The sequence below is a fragment of the Aspergillus nomiae genome, assembly GCF_001204775.2.
Source record: "Aspergillus nomiae NRRL 13137 chromosome Unknown contig00041, whole genome shotgun sequence".
Taxonomy (NCBI): domain Eukaryota; kingdom Fungi; phylum Ascomycota; class Eurotiomycetes; order Eurotiales; family Aspergillaceae; genus Aspergillus; species Aspergillus nomiae.
Window position 1 is genome coordinate 91,012 of NW_015378096.1, and position 24,118 is coordinate 115,129.

The following is a 24,118-nucleotide window of genomic DNA, read 5'->3' on the forward strand; positions in this document are numbered from 1 at the left end:
TCCTTTGTCTGTCCGTGGAGTACGGAGTTGTCCACTCCACTAATTATCCGCCCCTCTTGATTACTTGTCGCACTCGACCTCCTGAGCCACCGCTCCTTTGGGCAATTCCCCTCCCCCTTGAAGGTCTTCACTTTTCACCTCAAACCGCCTCCTGTCCCATTTTTAAAGACCCCCTCATCCGGGACGGAGTGACCACCGGAGGGACTTTGTATAAAGATGGATCCCAATAATAACCGTCTCCACCTGAACTTCGGGTACAACGAGCGTGGTTTCAATGCGGCGGCCAACAACCGCGCATATCCCACAACTCCTTCCGCGTTCCCTCAGCCGATCTACCAAAACCAAGGCCCTCAGGATTACATGGATGCTCAAAACGGAGCCTACAACCAGGGATATTTCATGGCAAACCCATACCCTCCTCAGGCCGCCTACGCTCAGCAGCATTATGGGCAGTCAAACTTGCAGTCCCCGCAGCCCGCATATCAATCACGCATGGGGTACGGCGCCAACGATGGAACCAACGGCCTCATCCAGCAGTTCTCCAACCAGGACCTGAACTCGAACCGGACTGGCTTCTTCGGTCGCTCAGGCTCTCCGGCTCAGAGACCTCGTACCGCTGGCTCGTCCGCCCCGGGCCAGCAACAGCCTGGCCATCTAGCCCCGCCAATGCCGCGCAGCCCCCGTACTCCCGCCGAGAATGAAGAACTCCAACGCTACCCAGAGCGATACTCAGAGAATGTCCACAAACGTGGTAAGGCCGCTAAGGAGCTGGTGAATGTTTTCTTCCACGAGAACATTGAGCGTGCGCGCGATCGTAACATGCGGTAAGTCCCACATGAATGGTTGGAATGAAGGAACTTGAACTTGGTCAACTAATGTCCGTGTTGGAATAAACAGTTCTACGAACCTGGACAAGATGATCCAAGACCCGAGTATCTCCAAGGATGCCAAGCGTCAGGAGGGAGAAACTATTGCGAAGAAGGAGTCGAACTTCCTCCGATTCCTTCGGACCAAGGAGACGCCGTCGAACTTCCAGACTATTAAGGTTATTGGAAAGGGTGCATTTGGTGAGGTTAAGCTTGTGCAAAGGAAGACGGACGGCAAAATCTATGCGCTTAAGTCTTTAATCAAGACTGAAATGTTCAAGAAAGACCAGCTGGCCCACGTTCGCGCCGAGCGTGACATCTTGGCTGATTCCAAGGATAACCCTTGGCTTGTGAAGTTACACGCTTCGTTCCAGGACACCGCATACCTCTACCTTTTGATGGAGTTCTTACCTGGTGGTGACCTGATGACCATGCTGATCAAGTACGAAATCTTCTCCGAGGACATCACTAGATTCTACATGGCAGAGATTGTGATGGCTATCGAAGCAGTTCACAAACTAGGCTTCCTTCATCGGTACGTTGGTCGCTTGTCATATCACTTGTTCCATCGCTGTCCTACCAGCTGTTTTTCTTCTTTTACTTGTTTTTTTGTTTGACGCATTCATTTGTGCTCAAAATAATATACTGACAGCAACTCAATTACAGTGATATCAAACCTGACAATATTCTTCTCGACCGTGGTGGTCATGTTAAGCTTACCGATTTCGGTCTCTCGACTGGCGGCAAGAAGACTCATGACAATTCATACTATCAAAACTTGTTGAAGAATTCCACCTCCAAGGATAAGAACCGTAACTCGGGATACTTTAGTGATGCGATTAATCTCACGGTATCAAACCGTGGCCAAATTAACACATGGAGAAAGTCCCGTCGAGCCATGGCTTATTCAACGGTCGGCACGCCTGACTACATTGCGCCTGAAATTTTCAACGGTCAAGGATACACCTATCTCTGTGATTGGTGGTCAGTTGGTGCTATCATGTTTGAATGTCTTGTGGGATGGCCACCTTTCTGTGCTGAGGATACTACCGATACCTACAGGAAGATCGTGAACTGGAGGGAATGTCTCTATTTCCCTGAAGAGCTTACTCTTTCTCGCGAATCCGAGGGCTTAATCCGAAGGTATTTACCCCCGCCCATTCTTGGCACTATATTCACATGCATGGGCCTGACCATTTTATACAGCTTCCTTTGTGATGCAGAGCACCGTGTTGGCAATGACGGCGGCCAGTTCGGTGGTGCCACGCAGATCAAGAACCATCCGTTCTTCCGTGGTGTTGTTTGGGAGCAGCTTCGCAATATTCGCGCTCCCTTCGAACCTCGGCTGAGCTCGAATATCGACGTGTCCTACTTCCCCATTGACGAAATTCCTCAGGAAGATACCAGTGCTATCCATCGTGCTCAGGCCCGTGCCATGCCCGAGGAACAGGAGGCTGAAATGAGCCTTCCGTTCATCGGATACACATACAAGGCATTCAATGCCTTCCAGAATAACTGAGAATCGAACTGATACTCGGAATGATCGCTGTATGCAGGATGAGCGCCTCGGAAAGCCGGTCCGCGGGCAGGCTTGCGCGGGAGTCTTTCCGGCGGCTTATCTAGGATACATTCTCGACATATCTTTGTTCGTTTGATTTCATCTAGCGTCTAGCGCATTTGGCATTTCATGTCATTGATAACGACCTGTGCATCTTCCTTACTATATTTGCATGTCGCAAGACGACGCCCGCTAGTTGCACACTGTGTCTAGCCTTCAGAACTACAAACAAGTGCATGATTTGGTTGAAAGTTCAGAGCCTGTGACACCTACAAGTGCAGATCACGAATGACTGGCTACTTTTGTTACCTCTAGCTTGATGCATCAATGCATTTATCAGGAAAAATACCCAAAGTACAAAGTTGTACCTTTTCCATCTCAGTCTAGTTTGCATATAAAATAGTTGGTGGTAATCCCATGAAATACTTGAACTTGGTAATAGGCTTCAATCCTTGTAAATTTCCCGTGGCACTCAGTAATGTTCCAGGTTGATGTTTGTACCAGCTGAGACGGAGAAAGAGTTAGGTATAATAAAGGACACCATCGGAAGGCCTGCTCTCGGCCAAATTACAATAGCTGGGGTAACATGAATTTGAATCACATAAAGCTGCAGTAAAAAACAGATCCTCAAACGCCCTATGCACCTCCGTTGAATGGAAAGATAATTTCGTCAACTTTTCCTTCTCATGCAGACCCATACGTAACCACCACTTTAGGCAGCTCACTTGGGGTCCATCGGTGCCAGACCTGGGACACCGCTGAATCTTTCCTCTCGTTCAGTCTTGAACATGATCTGAACCCAGAATTCCTTGCTGTCTTCATCGAACCATGTCCAATAGCGACCCTCCCTACGGTCAATCTCCCGAGCCTGAAGCTTGAAACCACACGTCTGATATGGCTCCGCGGCTACGACAAGATACTGGAAGTTCTTGTCCGGGGGGTCCTCCACCTTCTGCTCAAAGGCCGACATGAACCGTACTCGGGGCTGAACACCTGGTGTGATTTCCTGATACTGCAGCTGAAACAGTAAACCTAGCTGTCGCGTCAATGGATCTCTGATCTTTGTGATCTTGTAGCCAGGCCGACCAATCTTGATGGTCTGCTTCTTAACCTGAACGCCCATCGCACCCGGCAGCGTCGATGGATCCTGATTCTTTCCTTCCCTTTGCTCCCTCGCAGCACGTCTAGCCAGGTTTGTCTGATGCTTGCGGCCTTGGGTATGGGCGAGGTAAGAGCCATCGTTCTGGTGAACCGTCAAACACAGACGACACTCGAAACTTCCGACATGGTTCTTAAAGAAGTACGGGTCCTTATCCAGGTCGATTGTCTCGAGGGCGAGCTTGCGAAGACGCTCGCGACGGTCGGCGTTGGTCGCGGATTGCGATGCGACACCACCGCCACCGAATTTGGATCCTGCACGATTCTTCAACGGCGTTAGCATACAAAACACACAGTAGATAGAGCAGCCATAAGAAGAGGGTATCGACTCACCTGGAAATCCATTATGATTTGCCTTTAAAAAAAACCTTGGGTATTCCTGATAGTAGCGGAGGAGAACAGCGCGGCGGGTGATAAGCTTCAAAGGGAAATTCCATGGAAATCTTATGTCAGCAGTCTTGCCGATTATCATTGGACGAGAGGGACTGTCTGTCCTAATTGACAGCCCATGAGCTTTAAGTCAACTATAGAATGTCTGTGGAATGCCTGCGAATAGGGTAATCTGCACAGAAGAGCTTATGATAATGGATTCAACAAGTTTTGTGTGCCAACGGCGATCCTATAATGGCGAATTGTGCACCGTCCGCTACGCGGGGAAAGTTGCAGGCACCACCGGCGAATGGTTAGGTGTGGAATGGGACGACCCAACACGGGGGAAGCACTCTGGAGAGCATGGAGGAGTGAGATATTTTACATGTACAGCATCTTTCTCTTATTCTTGACAATTAATCTGTTCTGGCAAATTTGTTCGCATCTTACTGCACTTGCTCATACTTATCATAGGCAAAAGAAAGCACCCCACTGGAGGGTCGTTTGTGCGCCCGTCTCGAGCTGCAGACCAGCCTAGAAGCTTCCTAGAGGCTCTGCGTGAGAAGTACGCATCTGAGTTTGAAGAGGAAGCCGCCAGGAGAAAGCTTGGTGGTGCTGTCTCCGGCGATGCTCTACACAAACCGATTGAAATCAGCGGCAAGGTTGTAGAAGAAGTTGGTTTCGACAAAATCCGAAAACAACTTGCCGAGCTGCAAGAGCTGAAGATTGTTCTCTTAGATGGGCTACGGGTCGCAGGAGTCCTTGCTCATGATGGTAGCACAGAACAAATCCAGTCAGTCTGCAATGAGATCGAGCAGACCTGCCCTAAGATTATCGAGCTTGATCTCAGTCGAAATCTTTTGAATCGTTGGGGTGATGTTGCAAGTATATGTGACTCACTCAAGCGCCTGAGAACATTGAAGTTGAAGTAAGTGGCATTTAACATGTGTAATCCATTGTGACTAACGCAATTAATAGTGGAAACCGGATGGGCCCTGTGGAGGAAGGCTTGAAATTCGAGAGGATTGCAGAGCTTCAGTTGGATGACACGCTTCTCTCTTGCGATGAGGTATATTGAAGTTACCTGGATCTGAGTTTGCATCGACTAACTAGTCATTCACAGATATCAGCTTTGACATATCAATTTTCGTCCCTAGCTACTTTAACCGCCTCCACTAACCAGATTTCAACTATCTCATCAACCCTTTCGAGCACAATCACGACATTATCCTTGGAGGATAATGAGATCTCTTCTCTATCTTCCCTCAGAGAGCTTACGTCCATGAATAGTCTGAACCGTCTTTCACTACGCGGAAATCAAGTTGATAAGATTTATGAATCCAATTCAGATGAAGCATGCCCGCTACGGTTTTCAAACAACCTTCAGTCGGTCGATCTGTCCAGGAATAGAATTGACAATTGGCTTTTCATCAACCATATATCACTTGTATTTCCTGGACTCCAAACTCTCCGCATATCTGGGAATCCTCTCTACGACCAACCGGTGGGCCCATCAACGATCACTGGGTTGCCAGAGAAAACAATGACAGTAGACGAGGCATATATGCTAACTCTTTCTCGAATATCCTCGTTAAAAATGCTCAACTACGGCACAATAACAGAAAAGGATCGCAGCAATGGAGAGCTCTATTACCTCTCGCTCATCGGCAAGGAGTTATCTGCTTTCCCGGAAAGCGCGGAGCGGGAGATCCTCGCAAAGCACCCTAGATATAGTGAACTTTGTGGAATATATGGTGAGCCTATGATTAAGAGAGCTACAGCGTCGACAGGGTCAGGTGCTGCTGTGAATCCACGGTCTGTTGCTGCACGCTTGTTGAGGTTAGTATTCAGCTTACGCCGAGATTTACCGATGACTGGCACCTCAGACACGAATCAAGACGATGCATCAAGGGAGGAAATCAAGGTGAAGGAGATACCCCGATCGTTTGATACTTACCAAGTTAAGGCCATTGTTTCGCGTCTGTTTGGCCTGGCGCCTTATGAGTTCAGGCTGATTTGGGAGACGGACGAGTTGGACCCCGTCAGTAAACAGAATATAGATGATGAGGACGGATGGGATAGTGGAGATGAGGGTGCCAAGCCCTCGCAACCGAGCGATAACTCCGCGTTCGTTAAAAGAGAGGTTGAGCTTGTGGATAGTACGAAAGATATTGGATTCTTGTTCCAGTCTGATCTTACTGAGGCGAAGATCAGAGTCGAGTTAGCAACACAGTCCTGACATGAACGTGGCATTATGTAATTAGAGCCTTTACATGGATAAGTTACGATGAATACCTTGGTGATATCAGATATACTATATTTATGTTGGTACTAGTATTTGCATTTTTAATAAAATCCAAAAAGGTGAATATATACTTCAATGTGACGGTGACCAAGCCCGTGATTACTATATCGGGATTAGCTCCGATCGCGCTCAGGAAGCATCATTTATCGCCGAGTCGCAATAAAAGTGATATCATTTAGCTATCGAATAACTCATATTCCACGAAAATCTTCCACACGCTGGACGAAGAACAATCCTTTAAAAATGGCAGAGCATTGGAAGTCAGCCGTAAGCTTTGATCACTTTCCAATTTTATTCGCATCATTGTCTAAGCTTTTTCGCAAGACACCCAACCCAAGCAGCTAACATAATTACAGCCCAGATACTGGTGCAAACAATGCAAGATATTCATCCGAGACACAGCATTCGAGAAAACCCAACATGAAGCAACGGGCAAGCACCAAGGAAACCTGAAGCGATTCCTCCGGGACATCCACAGAGACAACGAGCGCCAACAGCGGGAAACCCAGAGGGCCAAGAATGAGGTTGAACGACTACGAGGAATTGTCTCCGGTAATGCAGCTGGAAACGGCGGCAATGCAGCTTCCTGGAAACCAGCCGCGCCAGTTCCTCAAGCGCCACCGCGGTCAGTCTCCCTGGACGAGAGGAAAAAGCAGATGGCGCAATTGGCGGAGATGGGTGTTGCGATTCCGGACGAGTATCGTGGCGATATGGCCCTGGCTGGGGAGTGGCAGACGGTTTCCCAGAAAGTAATTGGCGCAGATGGAGAGAAGACGGGTCCTTCGCTTGGGGTTCGCAAGCGCAAGCATGAGGGGGACGAGGAAGAAGAGGAGGCTAAACGGGAGGCGGAAAGGTTTGTTAGCAAGGGTTGGGGGTCGAGGACTAAGGAGTATCCCGGTGCGCAGGACGATGCGGATTTGGATGCCCTTCTGGAGTCTACGAAGGATGTCAAGAAAGCGAAACCTTCGGCTTCTGAGGCGACTCCGAAGGAGAATGACCAGGAGGTTGCTGACGTCCCAGCTAAGGGCGAGGGTGACTCTGCAGCTGCAGATTCCGAGCAGACGCCGCAAACTGAAAAGGAACCGTCTGAAGCGCCCCCTGCGCCTGTGGTTAAGGATGAACCAGAAGAAGCAAGTGCGGGCGTCGTTTTCAAAAAGCGCAAGCCAAAGGTTATGAGAAAATAGAACAACACTGGATATGCTCTATAATTCGTCTACGTTGCGCTGCTTTATGTACCAGATGAGTGGTCCATGCGCATACTTGCGTTCACTTGCTGGTCCGCAACCAGTGCGTATCCTGAACATACACCAAGGGGCCAAGTCTGACATCCTCTCAGTTATAGCTAAGTGAGAACCCACTGAGAAAAGAGATGATATACCAGAAACGACTACAGAGCGATAAGGCCCTATTTATGCATTATGAATAGCTTGTCTACGGGAAGAATACCGAGTCAATTATAGTGTTAGATCGCCGTCATTCTTCCCGGACCGTGGATGGATAGATCTTGGTCAACAAGATGGATCATGAGCGCGAGTTATTCGGAAGAGGGCCCGGGCTGTGCTTTCTACATACTCAGCCATGGAGTATATCACAGCACCGAGATTTACTCGAGTGAACATCGAGGTTTCTCTTTCATGTTTTTATATTCCAAAAGGGATTATGCCAAGGAGAATTAGACATGGTGTGAAAATTGAGTGTGATTCAAGGGACACGCTTTGAACTGATCAATCTCCGATGGTGGCTACCAGTTAATTCTCCCAGATTGGCAAGGGAACCTCGTATTGGGGAGTATTGCAGAGAGTCGGACTGGGAGGATAGAATATTGTTGAATTAGTTTGATGAGATAGTACAATCCGAATGGATTCACCGTATATTTCAGATTGAATGGAAACCAATAAATCGTGGTGTTGTTGTCAGAAAGATACATTGATATAAAAAAGAGAAACGTGGTGGTGATGTTGTTGTTGTATTGCCACAGTCTTTCTTGGGTGGTCAATTTTTTTTTCCCCCTTCCGTTGCAACTTTGGCAGCGTTGTCAAAAATCCGGGGAGGAGAGACTTTCTTTCCCTTAAGCTAAGTCTCACTTTTGTCGCGCAACGACCTTATCGCAACTTTCCTCGTCACAACCCACTCCAAATGCGGAGACTGTCTGGTCCCGATTTCATAGTTCTGGTGGAATAGTATTTCGGCTCGCTTCTTTTCGCTTATTTGGACCAGTACATGGTAAGTAAACGAGAAAGCTTCGTTTCATCGCTTGTCCCCGGTCACTCGCATCCGAGACACGTCTCTTTCCCCTCTATCAGCCCGAAAACCTCAGCCATTTCACTCGCTGCATTCCTGGAGATCTAGCCCTTCACTCTCTGTTTCAGTGTCGCATATGGAGACTGCACCTGGTGATGCGCGGTGGTTGTTTCTTGCTGTCAGCACCGCGGAAGATTTCATCCAGTCGCGTACCATACCCAAAGGCCATGGGTGACTATAATGTTACTGGCTCTGGCTGAGTGTGAATCTTTGGGAAGAGTGACTATACATCGCTACAATTCTCATTGAATAGCATGATGCATACGGGCCTGCCATACGCAGACAGTCCTCGCAGTATTACACAATACATTTCCAGCCAGTGCTATGCGCAACCCGGCAGAAACCATGTCTCTTCGGTCCAGCTTTGGAATACCACCGTTCCTATCCCTGAGACAGATGTCTCTGGGCTTAGCTACATATTATTGGCGGATGGATTACACTCAGCTTGCGTTGAAATGGGTTGGCTAACAGTGCCTTTAAAACCGCAGCTAGAGCGCCGCACTTGTTGACGGGCACACGGCATTTTAGTCTACGGCTAAGGTTATCGACCATCGAGGATATTTTCGTTTTTGCCTTACGGTGAGGGCTCGCGCCTGCAAAATTTAATCGATTCCGCCCGACGTCAATCAATACCTGGGATTCTTTTCGCGCGACAGCACACTTTTCTTAAAGAGATCATACCACAAGGAAAATGGCGGAGACGGCAGATCCTGCAAGCACACCTGGCGAGCTGCCAAAACAGGCCGCCGAACCAACCGATGCGCTGGCTGCACCGACGAGCACCTCTGCCGAAGATTCTACGTTTTCAGCCGTGGATGTTTCTCTGCCCCCTATAGATAAATCTCTACCAGCAATGGACACCCCTGTGACAAGTGTAGACACAACGCTCCCACCACTGGACCCATCAATACCGTCTCTGCCGCCAATTGACACATCCTTACCTCCGATAGACACTACCTTGCCAGCTACAGACGGGGGTTTGGGAACAGATACGCATTTCTCGTTCGACGATCCAGACCCAAAACACGATGACGGAGGACTCGGCGGGCCGGAGCCTACTACGCATGTTTCGGCAACACCTGGTAGTAATATTGGCGAACAACCGGGACCTTCGCCTGCCCCCGACTCTTCATGGCAGCTGCCGTCCAATGGTACACATTCGCAACACCTACCTCCACTACAGAACCAATCAGTGCAACCGCAATCACAGTCGCAGTATCAGCAGCCACAGCAACAGCAACAGCAACATGCGCCGTCACAGCAGTATCAACCCCAGCAGCAGGGTCAAATGCAGTCGCAACCCCAGTCGCAACAATACCAGCAGCAGAGCTCCGACATGTATCACAACCATCAAGCTAGTTCTGCACCGATGAACGCACCCTCGATGCAGACAATGGACCATCACTCTACCCAGGGACAGACGTCGCATGTGCCACAAGCCCCCATCGGATCGCCCATGCCCCCAATGGCCTCGGTAGGCCAGTACATGACGGGTTATCCAACAACGTTGGGCAAATGGGAATGAATTCGAGTGCGCAAATGCGGTACCAACTACCAGGAGACCCGAACAAGATGCTCTCTGGCGGCCGACATAAGAAGGAAGTCAAGCGCAGAACCAAGACAGGTTGTTTAACATGTCGAAAACGGAGAATCAAGGTACGTGATGTGAAAGAGCAGATCAAGAAGCTGTTAATCCATTTATTGTGGACGGGGAGGTTTGAGCAACAGGTTGGGTGGGCGTCGGGGAAGGAAATGTGTTGTGGTCGCTTCGCTTGTGTCGCAAGCTCTGCCTTCGGCTCGCCTGCAAGAAACCCCGCCATTCGCGGTGTCGCTTGTTGTTGCCCACTGTTTTCCTCCCGCCCGACAACCCAATTCTGTTGCCTTTATTATTGTTTTCTGTCTTTATTTTTATGCGTGGAAAATTATTCAATATTGCCCGGTGTCACTCCCTTTCCCACATTCACACTGACGGTGGGCAATACTTTAGTGCGACGAAGGCCATCCCGTCTGCCGAAACTGCGTCAAAAGTAAACGTGAATGTTTAGGTTACGATCCGGTGTTTAAACAACAACCGACTCCTTCTGCTATACAACCAGCTCCGAACCCACATCCGTCGCTGGTGGTCAACCCGCAAGATCCTTCTACCTCTCGTCGACCCCCACATACCCTTCTGCTCCTCCGGGTTACGTGCCTGCGGTCTCTCAGCCTTTTGCTCCGTCCGAGTCTCCCAGCACGTCCACCGAGAGATACGATTACGGCGCGCAGATCGATCCAACATTGGACGGAAACAACTCTTCGAACATGGCCAGTGTGCAGAATGCTGTAGAGGGTGGCTTGCAGCCGACTGTCAATCCGGCGAACACCACGACATCGTCGGACCCTACAAGCTTCAGAGGTGCGTTGTCGATCGGAGTGTTCTTGGCTTTACGCCCGTTCTTGTGCTTATCTCCTGTTTAGTGAAGCAAGTCCAAATCAGCGATCTTCTGGCGCTGAGAGGGATCCCTCCTCCCCCACCTCATCCTATTACTGCCATTCAGCCGAACCGTCTAGAAGAAATCAAGGCGGTGTTCCTTGCCACATATGCTCCTGCCATTGACAAATTCTTCGAGACGCGTTGGTTCCAGGAGAAGGCTTTGACTCACCTTTTGGCCAATGCCCAGCTCATGGCCGAGTATTCGGCGCTAATCGAGGCATTCAACGATCAGAACCTCAATGACCCGAATGTCATCGCACGACTAGAAAGCTTTGAAGCGTCCGTGGTCTGGAGCTCCATGACGTTATGCCGTCATGTTATGAATGTATCGAATGGAAGCCATGGCCAAGATTATGATTTATTAGCCGCTTCTAAACGACTGGACGTCATTGAGGCCATGATCACGGGCGAACATCTGGACTCGAATCCCTTGGCACAGTTTCCTCCCAGAGAAACGCCCACAAATCCCCCGGGTCTATCGGATCAGTTAGCGCAACGATCGCTGGATTTCTGGAGCGCAGTTGGCCACTTTCTTACTCTCCATGACAACGAGGCTAGTTCAGCCAAAGAGATTGACGATACACTGGGCCGTTGCCGCACGCTGTTGGATACGTTTGAAAACCGTGATGTGATCTATTCAATCGCTATTGCGCGTCATCTCGGACAGCGCTGGGCAGATTTCCCGCGCAGCTTCCCCCAACCCATCACAACGAACGAGAAGGATGCTGGAGCTAAGCTCTACGTTGCACAGAAGTTCCTCGAACAAGAAGCAGGTGGGAAAGGCACCACGCAAGTTATCAAACGTATTTGCGGTATGGTGGTCCGTTCCTGGTTCGTATCACGGGAGTAAAAAGTTATCGGGCTTTGTCCGACTTGCATTTGATGACTCTGGCGTGGATTTTGTACTATGGGAGAAAGAGCCCTCGCACACTGCCGGCGAAGTTTTTTTTGGGGCTTTTTTTTAATGATGTTTAACTAGACCTGTTCTTTCCTTTCGACCATATCCCTCACTTTCAGTGACTATATTTTTTTTCTCTATCATCATCTTGGTTTTCCTGGTATGGAGGACGTCATGACTCAGGAGTTGATTGCTATTCTTAGTCCTGTCCGCAATCAGGGCAGGACAGCACCATGGCGTTCAGGGTGCATAAGTTCTTACGAAATACAATGATGAGAGATTTGTTGTACAGTTTTCTCAAATCTAGCTTCTTGAAAAACCATATCCAACTCAAAGTTCCGTTGGAGGATGTCTCGCGACAATGTCATTCATGTAATCGTCCCGCATTGAAAGCCGCCCTATGTATATGTATATACCGACGCAACCAGACGTCCCGACCCTCTATAATAAAGTCCATGTACAAGTCCAATCGAAAGTCAAAAAGGATGCAACGTAACATTTCGCATTCTTAAGCAAATCTATAGATCAGCCTGTTCGGGAACAGGACTCTTTAGCTTCCCAGCTTCAATTGCCAAGCGCACATTTTCCATGGCCCATTCTTCCATGGCGGTTTGAGTCTATCACATCGCCACAAGTTAGTCTCGGTCAATGTTAGAAGGATAGGGCTGGTGAACATACCTCAACAGTCCAGGTGCCCATATGGGGGACCAGCATCACATTGGGGTTCCGGACGAGACCAGGATGAATCTTGGGCTCTTCCTCGAAGACGTCCAGACCAGCAGAGTAGACTTTGCCGCTGTCCAGGGCGTCCACGAGGGCTGCTTCGTCGATAACGGCACCACGAGCAGTGTTCACGATGACGACGCCATTTTTCATCTTGTCGAATTCGGGCTTGCCGATGATGTGGCGAGTGTTTTTCTGTGAGAGACGCATCTACGTTAGCCCATCTGGCCATATGAGATATCCACTGTAGTAGTGCATGGCTACTTGGACGGAAAACCCACATTCAAGGGCAAGTTCAAACTGATCACATCACTCGTCGCCAGCAGCTCGTCAAACGTCACATAGTCAGCCCCACCGGCCAGCTCCTCGGTCAACTGCCGCCGGTTATGGTAGATGACTCTCATGCCAAACGCCTCGGCCTTCTTCTTCAGGTTTCGGCCAATACCGCCCATTCCCAGAATGCCCAGTACTTTGCCCTCGGGATCATGGCCCAGGGCAGGGAGCGGTTGTCCGCGCCACTTGCCCTCGCGCAGGGCAAGCATGCCCGTGTTGAAGTTGCGGAGAGCCCCGATAATGAGGAACATGTTTACGTCGGCAGTGGCATCGTCAACGGCTGTTGGGACATTTGAGACGCGGATGGGGGGCGTGCGAGCGCTGCAGGCGTGGACGTCGACTTGATCGTATCCGGCGCCTGTATAGTCCCATTAGGTTGTGCTCAACATAAGTAATAGCATGAGATGGGAAATGGCGTAACATACCACAGTGGGCCAGGTACTTCAACGAGCTCGGAAGGGCATTCACCAATTCCTCGTCTACCAAGCCGGTGATGCTCACTGAGTCGAAGGTGCGGTATGCGGCGACGACGCCGTCGAGCTTGCCGTCTTTACATTCTTGGATGAACTCTGCACGGTTGGTTGCGGTTGGTTTGACTAATTCTGCAATATCACTCAGGGATTGCCATGTGGTATGCGCGCTGGATCATACTGTTAGATTGGCACATACAAAGACCGTTTGTATAGTATAAAGTGGGGGTTAACCGTACTGGATGATCGCTCCTAGGAGCAGAACCTTGGGTTTGGTATCGGACGAAGCCATATTTGCTACTTCTGTAAGTACAACACTTGTTAGCAAGTCGTTGGACAGACAAATGGTATATTAAAAGGAAAGGAATGAGTCAGGAGTCCACCACGCACTTGAATTAACCCGAGAGGAGATACGGCGCGGGGAAGTTGATATAATGTTCGGCCGAGTGTGTGTCGCGCCTCAATTGCTGTTGCCACAACAATCGCAAAGGGGTAATTCAGGTCGGTATGAGACCACGGACGTGCACTTTGCCTGGGACCAAAAGAACAGAAGGATAGAAGAAGAACAAGAAGCGAAGGAGGGGAAGAACGACAAGGAATTCCTCCGTCGCAACGACGAACTTCCCCCACGTGCCCCACTTCTTATCATTTCAATGTCCCTTTTGGTTGAATTTATTCTCTAACTCAAGTCGCGATGAAATGATGCCATCTAGGGCTCGGGATTACCCCGTATTTTCGCCCTTGTCTTTCTCGGCCGTAACAGGGGAGTTGCTATTGCGATTGAAGAGGCGGTCATGTCGGAGATATCCGCGATGACAATGGTTCTATACATGGGAATCTCCGACTGAGTACCCGCGGGTAAAGTGGACTATCAACAAGCCCCCGGACTTATTCAAGGTTCGGAAAACCGCCGATACGAGGCGAAAGACGGATGGATCAGCAGCCATAAGTATTGATATTTGCATTGGTCCAAATTTTCCAAGGTGGTTCTACAAAAGCATCCTGGTGTACAAACGGTTACCAGCTCATACAGATGAAGGCGCAACATGGTGGAATTACAACAGTCGCTATGGTCAATAACGGTGTGCATGATTAATCCGCTTCGGGAGAAGAGAGATATATAACAAGAGGCTCCTAAAATCCTTTATATTACGGTCAAATGAACATGGAGAGTAGGAACTTAGGTTTGCCCCTCAAAAAGCACCCTCGTCCAGTCGAATCGCCTCCACCGTTTCTTAAACCCATCAACTCGTCGATCACCTCCACGGTTCCAGCGGCCCTGCCGCTTGATCACATCTGGAGCTAAATCCAACATTCCCCCGATGACTTCGCGTGCGAAGAGGTCGCCTCGGGGCCAGCGGTTGTCGTCCTCGACTACATGCCCTAAACCTCCGTCCAGTTCGAACCAGACATGGAAGTATGGCATCTCTTTCACCAGCGTACGGCGGAAGGCAGATCGGCCCAATCCTTGCTTAGATTTAGCCAGCGTGTCGATTAACTTTTTGTGTTGAGACCATTCTGACTCTGCCGCGAGAATAGCCTCTTTGAAGAAGGCAGGAGAAGTCTCCCCCAGCTCATATGGCAAGGGCACCACTTCCATTGTCGCGTGCCTCTTTCGATGAGGCTGGGCCGCATTCTCATAGAAGATAACGTCGCGGCCTTGGTCGTGATACATGCGGGTCAAGCTCTTCATGAAGTTGCGGATTTCCTCCCATTCATCATCATCGCATTCTAGAAGATTCGTCCGGTGTTGAATGGGGACAATGGTAGCACACCCTTGATTGAGTTCCGGCTCGGTGGGAAGAGTAAGATAAACCCTGGTCGCCAGAGATACCACAGGGGCAATAGGCGGAGTATTCGTGTCCTCATGATGGCAAAGAGGGCAATTATCCAAGATTCGGTTCAGCTTTTGGAATTCACTGATAGTCGTGTTCTTAAGGTTGATTTCAGACTGATGCACCCGTCGTGCTAGTTTGGAGGCGTTGTCATCCATGTACTCCAAATCATTCTGGTCAAGTTAGTCAGTCTCTCGGATGCGGCTATAGATTCCAATTGCGGAGCTCACCTCGAATTTGGCATCTTTTGCTATTCTCTCCGCAAGCCGTTTCCCTTCTCCTCCTAACTGATCTCGGGTTCTTCGCTCCTCGCGAAGCATATCTTCAATGCTCATATCCTCGTTCTCTTCTACTTGGCCCCTCTCCCGGCCTCGTTTAGTATCCACAGCTTTGACTTCATTTCTCTTGCCAGCAAGCATCCGGTTCTGCTGGACTCCCAACACCACAACACCAGGGTCCTTCCGGCTCGCCATGGCTGCCGCGGCGGCATTATATTGCTCTTCAAGCTCGCCAGCATCAGGAGAGCCTTTCAGTTTTGCTTTCATCATCTGCGCCTTAAGGCGGTTGAGCGCGGTTAAGTCAAGAGGTTGCGTAGTGTTCTGTGGCGGTTCTGTATCAATCGGTTTGCCCTGGCCGTGAGCTTCTAGTTCCTGTTCAGGGTTCCGGACATGCTCGTGTGTATCTCGGTGGACGCCCTCCTGTAGCTTTCTCTCTTGGAAAAGTTCACCCGATGGCTTTTCTTTGCCTACATAGCCCTCGCCGTACCGCTCGCGACGATCTAATTCTGCCTCTTCCTCGCGTGCATCATCAAAGGAACGTAGATCTCCGAAGCGCTCGATAGCAATTTCCTCCACTGATTTTCCACTTTCCTCCGCTTCCCTGTAAACGGCATTCAGTTTAGTCATTCTCCATTGTGAGCCAGAGTCGCCGAAAGTGTAGTCAACATCATGTTGCGCCTGCTCTTCCTGGATTTCCTCTAATGCCTTTCCGTCCTTAAGATCGTGCAAATGTTGATTCAGTTCCCTGCCATGAATCTTGAGCTCAAAGTCTGCTTGTAGCATCTTGGGCTTTGGCTCCTCCTCTAATCGCGTCGTATCACGCCGATGCACGTAGTCAATGTCCAGCGCCGATGGAGCTTCCATCCATGCATCTCTCTTTAAGCGAGTCGGTTCCTCCTGGACTTCCTCCTTCGGGGCCGACGCTTCGTCGTCTCGGCTTTCATGTCGATGTCGGCGCTTATGGGCATGGTCGCGATCGTCTCCGTGGTCGGTAGAATGGCGTGATCGTTTATGCCGATGTCTGTCCTCATCCCTGTGTCGCGAATCCCTGTGCCGATCGGATTCACGCTCTCTGGATCTGGACGAATGGCGGCGATGGTGATGATGGCGGTGGTGTCTAGAGCGATCCCGACTGCGGTCTCGGTCGCGATGCCGATGTCGTTCTTTGTCGCTCTTCTCGCGCCGTCTCTCCTGATCCTCCGCCAATGACTTTTCAAAATCCTCCAGAGCCATGTTTCCTGGTGTTAGGAGTGACCCGTGCGGTGTGATACAGGTGGTGCAGTGAAAGTTCGAAAGGCGAAACTGCCGAAACAAAAGACTAAAGCGGAAAAGGCGCTAATGACGTCTGGCCGGCCTTTTTGGACTCCACCCGAGCAGATCCTCAAGAAGTATTCCCCGCGCGTTTGGAAGAAATTATTCGAATTTTTCTTTCCTTTTTTTATTTCCTCGACCATCACACAGCTCTCATTCTCCCGTGTCTCATGCGGTGATACATACTAGAGAGTTTTTACTACTCGAGCAATATTACACACGGGAAAGAGCAGCACTGAGAGAAATTTTACTTGACGCTATTCATCATGGCGCAATCACCCGTGGCCGTTGTCTGCGTGGGCATGGCAGGTAACAAAGATAGATGGTTTCTTGATCGATGCTACGGTGACACTAACTGGTTTTATCTTTCACATTAAGGCTCTGGAAAGACGACTTTCATGCAGCGAATTAACTCGTACCTCCACTCGCAGAAGAAGATTCCTTACGTTCTGAATCTGGACCCCGCCGTGTACTCCGTACCGTTTGAGAGTAACATCGATATCCGTGATTCCATCAATTACAAAGAGGTCATGAAACAGTACAACTTGGGCCCCAACGGTGGTATTCTGACGTCGTTGAACCTCTTTGCTACGAAGGTGGATCAGATTATCGCGCTGTTGGAGAAGCGTACCGCTCCGAACCCAAGTAACCCGTCTGCGAAGCCTATCGAGCATATCCTGGTCGACACCCCCGGACAGATCGAAGTCTTTGTATGGAGTGCATCGGGTAGTATCCTGCTTGAGACCCTGGCTTCCTCGTTTCCCACCGTGATTGCATATGTGATTGATACCCCACGGGCAAGCTCCACGAGTACTTTCATGAGTAATATGCTTTACGCTTGCAGTATTCTCTACAAGACTAAACTACCAATGATTCTGGTGTTCAATAAAACCGACGTTCAGGATGCTGAATTTGCAAAGGAGTGGATGACCGACTTTGACGCCTTCCAGCAGGCTTTGCGGGAAGAAGAGGAGTCGGGAGCCTTCGGAACAGAGGGCGGTGCTGGAGGTTTCGGGTCAGGAAGTGGATACATGGGCTCGCTACTGAACAGCATGAGTCTGATGCTCGAAGAGTTTTACCGGCATTTGAACATCGTGGGCGTGAGCTCAATGACCGGAGACGGCATCGACGAGTTCTTCCAAGCGGTCGAAGAGAAACGTCAAGAGTTCGAGCGTGACTACAAACCGGAGCTGGAGCGTAAGAAGCAGGAGCGCGAAGAGACCCAAGCAGCCCACCGGGAACAGGAACTGGGCAAGTTGATGAAAGATATGAATGTCTCTGGGTCTAGTAAGGGCAAACGTGCCGAGAACGAGGCGGAAACCGTCAGTGAAGCGGAGGAGGAGGAAGAGGAACTCGCGGCTGCCAAAAAAGGGGAGACTACGAGGAGCCTGAGGAGGAGGATGATAGTGAGGATGAGTCGAGTGTTCCTCGGGCTGCCGATAATGATGGGCTCTCTCAGCGGTATCAGGATGCACTTGCCGATTCTAAGGGCGCGCCATCCGATCAGGATCTTAGCTTTGCTAGATACTTGCGAGCGAGCCAGATGAACCAATGATTTTGAGTCTCTTTTGTTTTACTCGTCTTGATCGATTTCCCCGGCTTTGGTCTATTGCACGGCGTTAACACAGTCCCTTTGACATCTCATACTTTTCCCAACATATGCATGAATAAATGAACTAGACACGAGATAAATGGATATACTAAAAGGCATCCTACATAAAGAAGAAAACAGCTAAAGAAAAAAAATAGTCATGTGTATAGAGGGCAAGCTCCCAAGCTCCCAGTGCAAACAAGACAAAAATAGAACTTATGATGTCAGAGCTCAAGCTCCGCCGGTTGATTGTTGCCTGTTCTTTTTTTCCTTGTCACATCAGTTGGCACAAGCTGTAACAGTTCTTGTCAACTTTGTAAATTGCGACCGATCCATAATTTTCCTTGATCGATCCAATTCCATCATGGATGTATGTTCGTTGATGGTCTGCCAGCCCCGCATTTGAACAAAGACCAGCTAACGATCGTCCCACGACAGGTATTCTATGCTTATACCTACTCCACAGCGGGATGGCTCTCACTGCAGAGCATATCCTTGATCACCGTCCCGCAGATCATGACAACCTTGCTGTTGGACGAGACCAGATCGGCTTCTGGTAAGCGTTATACTATCCCAGGTTACTCAAGACAGCGTGTAATTGGCTCCATGGCTTGAAAGAACTCACCCTGACCCGTCTATAGAAATGGAGATATACTTCGCACGGTGCCTGGGGTTTAGTTTGCTCACCATTGCAGTCCTAACGGTGATGCTGACGGATCGATCCCTTTGAACTCCACGGTGTCGGAGCCAGTGACCACAGAAGACAGCGATCCCAAGGGACCATATGCCGTCCCCACATTGATCGTAACAGGGCTTTTCCAGGGATTTTCTGCCTTCTACGCGTATACCCGGTACTTGTCCTCGGGTCACACTGCCTTTGCTATAGGGATGATCGGGTACTCAATGACGGCCGCCATTGGGCTCTGGTGTGTACTCTTTGCCAGCAGTAATGGGAAGATTAGTCGGAAGACGGGAGCAGACAAGAGAACGGCAGGATTTCCATTCAAAAACACGGAGGCAGCTAAGAAACATGCGTGGAAGAAAAGCTCATGAAGGACGGGCGCCTTTAGAGGGCAGATGTCTGGATGATTCGGCTATGTCGGATACTACGGGCGATCGAGCAATTTGGATCCATAATGGGCACATTTACACCATGGATGAGTCCCGTCAAGATCTATATGCGTCACAAGGGTAAAAGCCAAAAGAAAGAGGGCCAAGACCGGCGCTTATCGGGTGGCTGAACAATCGCTGTTAGTGTGTACACAGGGTGCATAAATTAATTTAGAGCGAATGACGTTATCGAAGGCATGTTATTACTTGATTTGCTGCGGTGCTCCGACCGAACTAGTATCAGATGAAGATGAAGGGGTTCTTGATCAGTTCTCGTCCCGAGGCATGGCATTGCTCCTCTCCAATCCGAGACAAAAGTCGAATGCCCAGAATGACGCCTGGGAGCGAGAGATTAAAAAGAGATTAAGGGTGAATGATTGCCAACGGAAGCCCGATGGAAGAAGATATGCCAAGAATTTAGCTGCCTGGATGCTAGTGCCCTTTAGCCTCAGGCCACCGCTGAATCCCTGCCAATCACGAGGCAGGGCTGACCACCTCCAGCCCTGACACAAGACTGGCCCTCTCTCTATCCTGCAGGTCCTCCTGCTTACTTCCCCTCTTTTCCTTCCCTAAAATGTGCCGGGGATGCCGTGAGCAGGCTAGGAAAGCTACGAAGGCTTAATGTCTAATTCCCCTGGCAAGTCAGGTCGCCGGACCCATCGAATGCAACATCACCAACATTAATTAACCTGCAGCTCCGTCAGCCCACTGGTAGGAACTAGAGATGCCAAGGACTTGCTTGGCTGGTTTATGCATGAAGATAGATGGGCACTAGTGCGTGCGGCACACCACAAACTTCACCTGCAGAGTGCTGCACCTGAAAGACACTGCCAATGATCATTTGACTCGCCAGGTCAACGGGTTGGGCCTTGGAGCCCTTCGCTAATGCCGATGCCGCCTCTTTGACTACCACCTTTCTTGGCTTCCCCTCTTAGCCCCTGCCGTCCCTTGATGCCAAGCGCCTTGGTCGCTCGGACTCCCGGCGGTAGGCTTGCCACCTACCCATGGCTTGCGGAGACGGGCCACTCATGTAGTGCCTAATGAGATACTCTGATGCCGACGGGTAGGCCGGCTGCTTGCTGGTGTCATTGGCCGCTCGAATGACTCGGAGTATTGTCGTCTTGCAGGACTTTTGTGTAACGACTGCTGGCGTGGCATATGCTTTGACTGCGAGCCTGGATTTTCTGCGGCAGGAAAACACCCCCCCCAAACAGGGCGAATGTGTGCGTGCCGAAGTTCTGATACTATCAGAAGACCTTCAAGAGCACATGCCTGTTCGCATAACCCTGGTGTAGCCCCGGCGATTGCTTAGCTTAGCTTCTTGGGCGCGGGGCCAGAAAGTGCTTATCGCAAAGATCCCACTTCTTTGTGTGATAGCCCCTCTCGCGGCGCTTGACCAAGCCGTTCTCACTCGCCAATACCCAAAAGCGCGATATTATAGGTGGACATGGCTATTATTCTTTTTCTTTTACTTTGCTCTTCATGCAACCCCATAAGTTGCCGGATTTGGCTTCACCTTGGGGCTCATGCTTCGAAGTTTAGATGCAGACAAGACCTGATCCCCCAATCAGAACCCTTGATGCCTGATAGAAGACGAAGGGAAATGCGGATATCGCGTGAGGATGCCAAGCCAAGGGAATGGGTCACGTTGATCTCTGTCGCATTGTTGGGATGATCTTCACTCCTCAAGGTATCGCCCGCGCCATTAGGCCCTCCCTGTCTTTGATATCGTTTACTCTCCTCATTATGGCGAGCTCCTCTCAGAATTAATTGCCTGCGGGGTATACCACCTTCCCTTTGAAGGCACCAAGCCCCTACCCTGAGCGTCGGTTACTCCTTTGAGGAAAGTGTCCTATGCTGGTCTCTGCCAAACCCTGCAGCCTCGACAACTTGCCATAGCCTTGTCTTCTTCACCGTCTATCGGAGCACCGGTTCTTGACTGAAGCGGGTCAGCGTCCGTGGTGGTCATCACCAATCCCATCCTTCATCATGTCCGCTGATTGATAGAGTAATCTCCGGTGGAGCACAACGCAGTCCTCTGAGAGATGCAATGTTACCCTGTGAGTTTCAACCACGGCCTGTAGTACAGAGCATCCTTGTCATTGCATGCTGTACAAGTGATCTAAACTCGTAGAAACGGTTTCGAGAACGGGGAAATATAGTGCTCCTGAAGATTATAAATACCACCTGCATCCCACTCCCATCCTCGTTTTTATCATCAAGCCAGCGGTTTCTATCCTCCGACTTGAGTTGTTCTCGCGCATCTTTGCAAGCTTTTCATCATGCACTCCATCAAGCGTACCTTGCTCCTTCTCGGAGCTATCCTTCCCGCGGTCCTCGGTGCCCCTGTGCAGGAGACCCGCCGCGCTTCTGAAAAGCTTCCCGGAAAGTACATTGTCACCTTCAAGTCTGGCATCGACGACGCGAAGATTCAGGAGCATACCACTTGGGCTACCAACATTCACCAGCGTAGTCTGGAGCGTCGTGGTGCCACCGGCGGTGATGGCCCTATCGGCATTGAGCGCAACTACAAGATCAACAAGTTCGCCGCCTATGCAGGCTCTTTCGACGATGCTACCATCGAGGAGATCCGCAAGAACGAAGATGTTTGTGATCATCCGCTCACCATTGTGAATGACGGCTAACTCGTGCCCAGGTTGCCTACGTCGAGGAGGACCAGATCTACTACCTCGATGGTCTGACCACCCAGAAGAATGCCCCCTGGGGTCTGGGAAGCATTTCCCACAAGGGCGAGCAAAGCACCGACTACATCTATGACACCAGTGCCGGCGAGGGCACCTTCGCCTACGTGGTGGATAGCGGTGTCAATGTCGACCACCAGGAGTTCGAGGGCCGCGCCAGCAAGGCCTACAACGCTGCCGGCGGCGAGCATGAGGACACCATTGGCCACGGTACCCACGTTTCCGGCACCATTGCTGGCAAGACTTATGGTATTTCCAAGAAGGCCAGCGTCCTTTCGGTCAAGGTTTTCCAGGGTGAATCGAGCAGCACTTCCATCATTCTTGACGGCTTCAACTGGGCTGCCAACGACATTGTCAGCAAGAAGCGTACTAGCAAGGCTGCAATCAACATGAGCTTGGGTGAGTTTACAGTGCTCTTCACTACTAGCACTCATACTCGGGATGTGCGAACGCTAACTTCAAAAACACAGGCGGTGGCTACTCAAAGGCCTTCAACGATGCGGTCGAGAACGCATTCCAGCAGGGTGTTCTCTCCATTGTCGCTGCCGGTAACGAGAACGTATGTCTCCCCTTCCTTGAGCAAAGACGAAACTGTAACTGACTTAATTCTCTTAGTCTGATGCCGGCCAAACCAGCCCTGCCTCTGCCCCTAATGCCATCACTGTTGCCGCTATCAGCAAGAGCAACGCCCGCGCCAGCTTCTCCAACTTCGGCAAGGTCGTTGATATCTTCGCTCCCGGCCAGGATATCCTTTCCGCCTGGATTGGCTCCTCTTCTGCCACCAACACCATCTCTGGTACCTCCATGGCCACTCCCCACATTGTCGGCCTGTCCCTCTACCTCGCTGCTCTTGAGAACCTCAACGGCCCTGCTGCCGTGACCAAGCGCCTCAAGGAATTGGCCACCAAGGACGTCGTCACGGATCCCAAGGGCAGCGTCAACCTGCTTGCCTACAACGGTAACGCTTAAGTACCAGGCGTACATTAGAGTGCTTCCCCATTGTTTCTGGAATACAGTGGTGATTAGAAAACGACGAGCGTTTTGATTCGGACGGATATATGCATGGCACGCATACAGCGTGATACATAGGCTGTTTGCTCAAGAATTAGGATTTTATCTGAATCCATGTACAGAGTTTTACTTATGTTAGTAGTCAATTAAAACTTGGCTTTCTAATTTGTCCGATCTACAAGGGGTAACCAGTCGCCGAACGAGCCGGATGTGCAGGGCATGAAGATCACCCGCGCTTAGCAAGATCTCTAGTATATGTCAATCGTAGATTGAACGCGAATCATGACCTTATTTCTAGACTGCAACCCAAATCACATGACAAGCTCCTGCTCGGGGCGGAATCGGTAGTTGATGAGATCCCGGGGAATGAACTAGGGCTGGCATCACAATTCCTGCGAGAAACCCACCGATGTTGCTGTATGTAAGACAGCAAATTTACTGGTACACAACTCAAGTGCAGATTTAGATTTACTTTAATATACGTATTTACAACAATATTCTAAGATCGAATAAAGCCCGGGGATATAGTATTCCTGGGTTCAACCCCGGCAACACAGACATAAAACGGTTCCACGTCGTGGTGATATATAGTTGAAACTCCCACCTTTCCTCGAGTCAGACCTGCCAAACGAAGTAGCCTCAATTCCTTCCGCCACTGCCAATAAGTTCCTATTCATAATAAAGTTCATTACAGTAGAAGTCATCAGACCTCTTTTGGGAACTACTAACTTGCACATAAAAAACTCTGCGGAGAGCCGGGTGATTGGATCGGGGAAACGTGAACGGCCACAAAGCGAAGGTAGCCGGGGAATGGGACCTCCGGATT

At 50.1% G+C, this 24,118-nt stretch overlaps 9 protein-coding genes across 9 annotated transcripts; 6 read left to right on the top strand and 3 right to left on the bottom strand.

The window, feature by feature from the left end:
• Positions 1 to 216: 216 nt before the first annotated feature.
• Positions 217 to 2,385, top strand: ANOM_002213 (serine/threonine protein kinase CBK1; the record flags this gene model as incomplete). The annotated part of the gene is made up of 4 exons (XM_015547470.1): positions 217 to 824; positions 898 to 1,401; positions 1,533 to 2,009; positions 2,073 to 2,385. 4 exons carry the CDS (start codon positions 217 to 219, stop codon positions 2,383 to 2,385), a joined length of 1,902 nt encoding a protein of 633 aa, XP_015409862.1.
• A 760-nt stretch (positions 2,386 to 3,145) lies between these two features.
• Positions 3,146 to 3,957, bottom strand: ANOM_002214 (spliceosome assembly protein PRP11; the record flags this gene model as incomplete). Its single annotated transcript, XM_015547471.1, has 2 exons — positions 3,916 to 3,957; positions 3,146 to 3,847 (listed from the first exon to the last, which is right to left on the bottom strand). The coding sequence occupies exons 1-2, from the start codon at positions 3,925 to 3,927 to the stop codon at positions 3,146 to 3,148; spliced, it is 714 nt and encodes a 237-aa protein (XP_015409857.1). The 5' UTR covers positions 3,928 to 3,957.
• A 209-nt stretch (positions 3,958 to 4,166) lies between these two features.
• ANOM_002215 (tubulin-specific chaperone) lies at positions 4,167 to 7,440 on the top strand (the record flags this gene model as incomplete). Its single annotated transcript, XM_015547472.1, has 5 exons — positions 4,167 to 4,338; positions 4,426 to 4,879; positions 4,930 to 5,020; positions 5,075 to 6,166; positions 6,613 to 7,440. The coding sequence occupies 5 exons, from the start codon at positions 4,167 to 4,169 to the stop codon at positions 7,438 to 7,440; spliced, it is 2,637 nt and encodes an 878-aa protein (XP_015409858.1).
• A 1,808-nt stretch (positions 7,441 to 9,248) lies between these two features.
• ANOM_002216 (putative C6 finger domain protein) lies at positions 9,249 to 11,880 on the top strand (the record flags this gene model as incomplete). The annotated part of the gene is made up of 3 exons (XM_015547473.1): positions 9,249 to 10,039; positions 10,654 to 10,952; positions 11,015 to 11,880. 3 exons carry the CDS (start codon positions 9,249 to 9,251, stop codon positions 11,878 to 11,880), a joined length of 1,956 nt encoding a protein of 651 aa, XP_015409878.1.
• Positions 11,881 to 12,446: 566 nt separating this feature from the next.
• Positions 12,447 to 13,746, bottom strand: ANOM_002217 (D-mandelate dehydrogenase-like dehydrogenase; the record flags this gene model as incomplete). Its single annotated transcript, XM_015547474.1, has 5 exons — positions 12,447 to 12,545; positions 12,607 to 12,846; positions 12,933 to 13,342; positions 13,410 to 13,624; positions 13,694 to 13,746. The coding sequence occupies 5 exons, from the start codon at positions 13,744 to 13,746 to the stop codon at positions 12,447 to 12,449; spliced, it is 1,017 nt and encodes a 338-aa protein (XP_015409879.1).
• An 888-nt stretch (positions 13,747 to 14,634) lies between these two features.
• Positions 14,635 to 16,800, bottom strand: ANOM_002218 (putative cell cycle control protein (Cwf19); the record flags this gene model as incomplete). The annotated part of the gene is made up of 2 exons (XM_015547475.1): positions 14,635 to 15,462; positions 15,520 to 16,800. The coding sequence occupies 2 exons, from the start codon at positions 16,798 to 16,800 to the stop codon at positions 14,635 to 14,637; spliced, it is 2,109 nt and encodes a 702-aa protein (XP_015409876.1).
• A 217-nt stretch (positions 16,801 to 17,017) lies between these two features.
• Positions 17,018 to 18,425, top strand: ANOM_002219 (putative ATP binding protein; the record flags this gene model as incomplete). The annotated part of the gene is made up of 2 exons (XM_015547476.1): positions 17,018 to 17,187; positions 17,257 to 18,425. Coding segments are annotated over 2 exons (1,227 nt in total), but the record flags the coding sequence as incomplete, so codon positions are not given.
• Positions 18,426 to 18,791: 366 nt separating this feature from the next.
• ANOM_002220 (uncharacterized protein) lies at positions 18,792 to 19,522 on the top strand (the record flags this gene model as incomplete). The annotated part of the gene is made up of 3 exons (XM_015547477.1): positions 18,792 to 18,839; positions 18,908 to 19,025; positions 19,165 to 19,522. The coding sequence occupies exons 2-3, from the start codon at positions 18,940 to 18,942 to the stop codon at positions 19,520 to 19,522; spliced, it is 444 nt and encodes a 147-aa protein (XP_015409893.1). The 5' UTR covers positions 18,792 to 18,839; positions 18,908 to 18,939.
• Positions 19,523 to 21,820: 2,298 nt separating this feature from the next.
• On the top strand, positions 21,821 to 23,250 carry ANOM_002221 (S8 family peptidase; the record flags this gene model as incomplete). Its single annotated transcript, XM_015547478.1, has 4 exons — positions 21,821 to 22,185; positions 22,236 to 22,680; positions 22,752 to 22,840; positions 22,897 to 23,250. Exons 1-4 carry the CDS (start codon positions 21,862 to 21,864, stop codon positions 23,248 to 23,250), a joined length of 1,212 nt encoding a protein of 403 aa, XP_015409892.1. The 5' UTR covers positions 21,821 to 21,861.
• Positions 23,251 to 24,118: the final 868 nt, after the last annotated feature.